At 33.3% G+C, this 6,788-nt stretch overlaps 1 protein-coding gene across 1 annotated transcript; it reads left to right on the top strand.

Annotated features, from left to right (window-relative positions):
- The first annotated feature begins 2,638 nt into the window (after positions 1-2,638).
- LOC147381882 (myrcene synthase, chloroplastic-like) lies at positions 2,639-6,273 on the top strand. The gene is made up of 4 exons (XM_086429858.1): positions 2,639-2,884; positions 2,963-3,224; positions 4,113-4,488; positions 6,036-6,273. The coding sequence occupies exons 1-4, from the start codon at positions 2,669-2,671 to the stop codon at positions 6,271-6,273; spliced, it is 1,092 nt and encodes a 363-aa protein (XP_086285984.1). The 5' UTR covers positions 2,639-2,668.
- Positions 6,274-6,788: the final 515 nt, after the last annotated feature.

Here is a 6,788-nt window from a genome sequence, read left to right as displayed (position 1 = left end):
TTGTCTAAAGTGTTAGGGGAAACCGAGTCTAGTAAATAATGACTTCCTTATCCTTTGATTAACTGGTTAGAAGAAAAATAGAATTGGGGTTAATATGACTTGGACAATAACCATAGGATTAAATTGGCTACCTTGAAAAGGGCTACCTGTGCTTTGAAAAAGAATACCAGAAAAATGGTGATATGTGAAAAGATTGAAAAATAAAAAGTAGAAAGATGTGAAAAATGTTAAAGTATAGCAAAAATATTAGAATTGAAAAAGTACAAAAATAAAATAGTCCAATGAGACCAAATAAATTTGTTTCAGTGGTGTGAAAGTCGTCAATGGTAAAAACATAAGTAAGTTGGAATATCACAGATAAAGTCCCTTAGATGTATTAAAATAAATATCCATACCTCTCACAATCCTATATAAGATCCTTAGTTTTGAGTTAAAACTTAGGGAGAATCGATAACTCTTAGCAGTTAGGAGGTGTCATCTTGTTCCTAAAAAAGATGTTTTTTTTAAACAACATAAAAAAAATACACAAGCACTCAAGTTATCTTTGAAATTTTCTAAAGTGAGGAATGAAAACTAGAACTTTGCTCAAACGTAAGGACCTGTGATTGATTTGTTAAATGTTGTTATGTTTGTCTTAAATAATTTGATTCTGATTTTAATATTTTCAAAGTGTTGAAATTTTATAGGTATATTCACTACAAACCCTCACGAGTCAAACTCGTCCACTAAGGGTAACTCAATGGTTTAAGGGCTTGTTACATTCGTTAAATGCAGTCATGTAGTATATGAAAGTGGTTTGTAACTTAGTTCTTACTTTACTTTTACTCATGACTAGCAAGATTTAGGTTTGGAGGTGTGATTAGAGTCTATAAAGTGATTTCTAAAACTCTTATTGCATGAAGTTTACGGATAAACTATATACAAAATCCCCTTATTAGATATAATTCCTTGTTTATCCATAATAATTGTTGTTTTTCATAAAATGATTATTGTTATTTTTGTGTAGCAGGAAAAAGTCATAAATGTTCGAAAACAAATCCAAAAATTTGAAGAAGTCACTACAATAAAAGATCGGGAAGAAGTCAATTGACCAAACCTAGGTCAATTGGGCCCACATGGATTACGACGCCTTGGTCAATGTGGGCAACGCGATGATGTCGACGAAAGAAACCTCGAGATTTGTACAAAAGTTTTGCGGCTGAAGATATTTCGTACTGAATTAGGGTTTGAAATTTTTTGTGTTTACAAAAGGGTTCAGAACCCTAAAAACCCTAATCTAATATCTCTAAATAGGAAACCAAACTAGGGCTTAAGGGAGATATGAAAATGTATATCTAGAATTTTAGGAATTTTACCTCTTATTTTTCTTTTAGTCTTTGTTTAAAGTAGAAGTTTTGTAATCAAAGAAACTGTCGGTTTCAGAATCTAGAACAATAAAGAAGACTTTTTATTTTCTCCCTTTTTTTATATTTATTTTGTTTACTATTCTTGAAATGACTATTGGCTAAACTCTTTGTTAGATCGGTCGAAAAAACCTGAGCAAGTTTCTGTTAACCTCTTTATACTGTTCCTATAACTATGCCTTATTTTTTTTATTGTGAAAACTCTTAAGTAAAAATTATTGAAAAGAATATTGATTGTTCTACCGTTTTGATGGTTTATACTTTGATCAGTTAAAGATAAATCATACTTTACAAATAACATTTAATATTTATCTCATAATTTCGACTTAATAAGTTGATCACATATTTTGAAATCCCTTTTTAATAAAACTGATTTATATTCTGATCCACAAACATTAATTTTGTTTAATAGATCAAGATAAATAAAAGACAGTAAAAATATTAGAAAAACTTATAAGGGTGGATCAGACAGATTTAAATTCTTACTTAGTGATTCAAGTATTTTATTTTATTTCCTTTTTAGATAGTTTATTTTCAAAAACTATATTTTTAATTGGTTACGTAAATCTAAATCGGGTGTTTGAAGTAAAAAGAATATCGGATCAACGTTGTCTTTGTGAATCAATCCTTGTTTGTTAAGATTTATATTTTGTTATTTATTTTATTGATAATCTAAAAAAAACAATATTTATGAATAAGTTTAACTATTTAAGAAAAATGAGTAATATTTATTATTCTATTCCCATCAAAATATTTAAATATACCAGCAAAATCATTTGATAAGCCCCTTTGATCTATTGATTTGTCGAAGTCACCTCAAAACACAGCTAGTCAAAATGATTTGGATAAGTTTGGAGTAGATTCAAATTTTGAAACTATGATAAACTCTTTTCGTGCCATGATATTTAGAGTAATGATTAAATGACTCCCTCACAAGAATACTCAATCACTCCTCTTCTTGGCCAAAATCGTAGATCCTCGAGATACGTAATTGAAAATATCCATAAATATATGCAGTTATGTATCTCTAGGAGTACAAATCTGTGGTTCTGACACATGTCACGTCAAAAGAGTCGATTTTGTATGCCACTTACGAAGTCATCTTATCATGACTCAAATATTTATCATGCTTGCTTTGTCACACCTGCGTGATTTTGACTTGTGTGATTTGATTTCTTAGGTTAAACAGAGAAGTTCGACCTTTAAATGGACCAGCCCATGTTATTGTGACCTTCACAACATATGCAACACCATTGAAACTTGAAATGGATCTTCATCTTCTCTTCCAATCTCCTTTCAAACACTTGCATCCTACCACACACATCCCTCCCATAGCTGAACCCACTAAACGTCGGATTAGCCATGTTCGATTCTTGGTTAGCTCTCAAATCAGTGATCCAACGATACAAAGGAGATCGGCAAACTATAAGCCAAGCATTTGGGATCATGACTTTATACAATCTATAAAGAGTGATTATAAGGTAATCATGATACAATACATGTCATATATTATAATTGCAGGAATCTCACTAATAATGTAAAAAATTTGTACTGTCTAGGGGGAGATCTACACTAAAAGAGCTGAGGATCTCATGAAAGATGTGAGGCGCATGTTTGATGAAGCTGTGGAACCATTGTCTCGACTCAAGCTGATTGATACCGTCCAAAGATTGGGAGTGGGGTACCATTTTGAAAATGAGATCAGGATGGCCCTTGATACTATACTGTGCATCAAGGACGACGACGTTTTTATAGAGGATCTATGTGCCACAGCCTTACGCTTTAGGCTCCTTAGACAACATGGGTATAAAGTATCTCAAGGTGTAATACCATTACAACTATTCCTACTATTGCTATTAAATTTGTAGTGACCGGATTCTAAGAATGTGTATTTGCAGAATTTTCAAAATGACGACCCCGCTGGTATAAAGTAGTGAGATTGCTACGAACTTGAAGATCGTTACACTTTTATAACCATAGAGATTGTCACTTTGAAAAAAAAATTCAACGATCTTATTTCTTTAAACCAACAAGAAGCAAGATCATCACTTTGAAAAACCTATGACCTCACTCTTCATGTTTTTGGAATTAAAATGAACAATTAGCCAAAATAGGAATTTTGTCAAAAGTTGATCATGTTTTGAGAAATTTCTCTCCCATCGTTATATCAAGATAAAATATGTATCCCAAAGATATGTCACATATCTCCAACATACATCTTGACATATAGATTTCATATTTTAATGACTGAGATTTTGAGTTTTTTCATGAATCAATGTATCACAATCCAATGCATGACATATAATCAGGATACATGTTTTATATTGACCATTAAAGCATGAAATCCAATTATTGGAATTCATCCTAGGGATGCATATATGGCATACCCCGAAGATGTGTTTATCCATTTTTTTTATGATGGGGTGTTCGGACCTGCAGGTAGACCTGACTAGCAGGAAGAGGTAACTGACCTCTTAGAACATAATATCTCACCTAAATCCATCGGGTCATGAAATATCCCCAGAACCCACACATACCAGATAAGCCGGGATAAATTCCTTTGGGTGGACAACGAGGGGGCTTGAACTTCAAGCTCAACACTTTTGATATTTATCCTAGAGTAGCTTAAATGTTTCATCATGACCATGAAAACAAAAATCCAACTCTTATCTATCTATTAACTAGGGAATGTTTTTTTGTGAAAACTAGATGTATTTAATAGCTTCAAAGACAAAATGGGAGGTGATTTTAAGACAAGCATTGGCAAAGATGTTGAAGGAATGTTGAGTTTGTATGAAGCTTCATTCTATGCTTTCGAAGGAGAAGATATATTGGAGGAGGCCCAAGATTTCACAAGAAGACAACTCCAGGTGGTCAAAGGGAACAGTGGTACATATGTTGCCAAACAAGTGAGCCATGCCTTGGAGCTCCCTTTCCATTGGAGGATGCCAAGACTGGAATCTAGGTGGTTCATAGATGCCTATGATATGAGGGATGACAGGGATCCATTGTTACTTGAGTTTGCCAAGTTGGACTTCAACATGGTTCAAAATACACACCAAGATGACCTAAAATCTCTCTCAAGGTCAATTATTATTATTTTGTTAGGCAAGCTAGGGATTACTGGTCAGTGCGTGCATGCGCGCGCACACACACACACACCAATTTACAAGTCGTACAACTGTGTATCGCCCATTTTTTGTAAATCCCTTTTGGTGGGGTTTGAAATATAGAATTCGTTGATTGTTGGTAAGGATGTTCTCCTCACCATAGAGATCATTCTCACAAAAAATAAACCCATTCCGAAACTTCTAACTCATATAGGACAAAACACGTCAGCCAATATACATATATATATATATATTGACAAAATCCAAGACAACATGTTAGACAAAGCATTTTGTCTTATATGGGCTAAAAGTTTTGAAATGGGCTGATTTTTTGTGAGGATGATCTCTATGGTAAGAAAATCATCATTACAAAAAATCAGCAAATTCTAAAGTTTCTAACCCTAGTTTATAAGTTGAAGAATCAGGACCATCAATTTTTTACCGTTCGTTTGTCATCACTTTTCACAGGGTTAGAAGTTTCATTAGCTGATTTTTTGTGACGATGAATAGAGATCATCCTCACAAAAAATTAGTCCATTCCAAAAAAAATTTATCATATAAAGCAAAATTTTGTCTAGGATTTGTCAAAATAACATGATCCTATATATATAGAAAATGTTCGGCACATTACTATTTGCCTGACGTTTTGCCCTATGTGTTTTGTCTTACATGAGTTAGAAGTTTTGAAATGGGCTGATTTTTGGTGAGATTGATCTTTATGGTGAGGAGATCATCCTCACCAAAAATCAGCCCATTCTGAAATTTCTAGCGCCATGTTTACAAGTTGAAGAATCGTAGACCGTCCATTTTTTGTAAATCATATTTGATAGGGTTAGATGTTTCAGAATGTGCTGATTTTTGGCGAGGATGATCTCCTCACCAGAAATATTATTCTCACAAAAAATCAGCCCATTCTAAAACTTCTAACCCATGTAGGACAAAACACGTAGGGCAAAACATAGGGTAAATAGTAGGGTGCCGAACATATATATAGATATATATGGGTTAGGATCCTTGTACACATATATCTATAACATGTTTTGTCTCATATGGGCTAAAAGTTTTGAATTGAGCTGTTTTTTTTTTTTTTTTTTTTGGCGAGGATGATCTTTATGATGAGGAGATCATCCTCACCAAAAAACAGCTCAATCCGAAACTTTTAACCTTGTCAAAAGTGATTTACAAAAAATGGACGGTCCAAGATTCTTCAACTCATAAATATAGGGTTAGAAGTTTTAGAATTAGCTGATCTAAAAGATTTAGGTTCAGCTAAAGGAAATATGTTCTTCTACTATGTAAAGCATCTTGGCAGGCACTGATTTTATTAATGAATACGTATTCATGGTTTAAAGTTCCATACAATTTGGAAATGTTTCATTTGAGACATTCTAGTTTTAGACATGACTAGAAAGAAACATTAAATGTTTCAGATTGTATTGGAATATTTTGATGATTAAGATTCTCCCTATTTTTCTTCTGCTTAAAATAATGAGATCTTTTGTTCTTCTTCTTTGGAGTTTAGGTGGTGGAGGAACTTGGGCCTTGGAGAGAGATTGAGCTTTGCTAGGGATAGGTTAATGGAGAGTTTCTTCTGGTCTGTCGGTGCAATGTTTGAGCCCCAGTATGGATACAACCGACAAGAAATTACAAAACTCTTTGCTTTTATAACAATAATTGATGATGTTTATGATGTCTATGGATTTTTGGATGAACTTCAACAATTTACTGATGCAGTTGAGAGGTGGGAATTTAAAACCTAGAACTTGACTGACTTTTTTTTTTTACTGATGTAGAAATAGGTAGTACAGTCCATGGATTGGTTCAGATCCGAAATTCCATATGTTTCGGTTTAATAACTTCAGGTCTGGATCGATGTTTTGGATTCCAATAAGAATCCTATCCGATGAGGTTTTGATCCAATATATTATAGGATTGGATCTGGATCAACCATTTCTCGATCCAATTAGGACCTAATCGGATAATATGTTAGAAAGTATATAAATTATATTGTATATTTATTTAGATTTGTATATGAAATTAGGTTTGACCCGTTGCAATTGTTAATGGATCAGATCTGATCTTAATATTGAGTTCTGATAAAATCCGATCAGATAAGGGCCGGGTCTGATCCAATACTTACCGAACAAATCCCGGATCCGATTGATACAAGCACTCCCTCTTTTGCCTATTTTGACTTAATGAACAAGAAATTGGTTCACTTGGAAGGAAACCGTATCCTCCTAATTTCAAGAGAAATTTTATCAGTTAATAATCT

Source organism: Akebia trifoliata, unplaced genomic scaffold, assembly GCF_017979445.1.
Source record: "Akebia trifoliata isolate Shusen 1 unplaced genomic scaffold, ASM1797944v1 Contig00205, whole genome shotgun sequence".
Lineage (NCBI taxonomy): Eukaryota > Viridiplantae > Streptophyta > Magnoliopsida > Ranunculales > Lardizabalaceae > Akebia > Akebia trifoliata.
This window is presented reverse-complemented; position numbering and strand designations above follow the sequence as displayed.

Coding starts and splice junctions, on each gene's coding strand:
- LOC147381882 (XM_086429858.1), top strand. CDS start 2,669: ATGGATCTTCATCTTCTCTTCCAATCTCCTTTCAAACACTTGCATCCT. Junction 2,885..2,962: donor CTATAAAGAGTGATTATAAG/GTAATCATGATA, acceptor TGTACTGTCTAG/GGGGAGATCTACACTAAAAG. Junction 4,489..6,035: donor GACCTAAAATCTCTCTCAAG/GTCAATTATTAT, acceptor TTTGGAGTTTAG/GTGGTGGAGGAACTTGGGCC.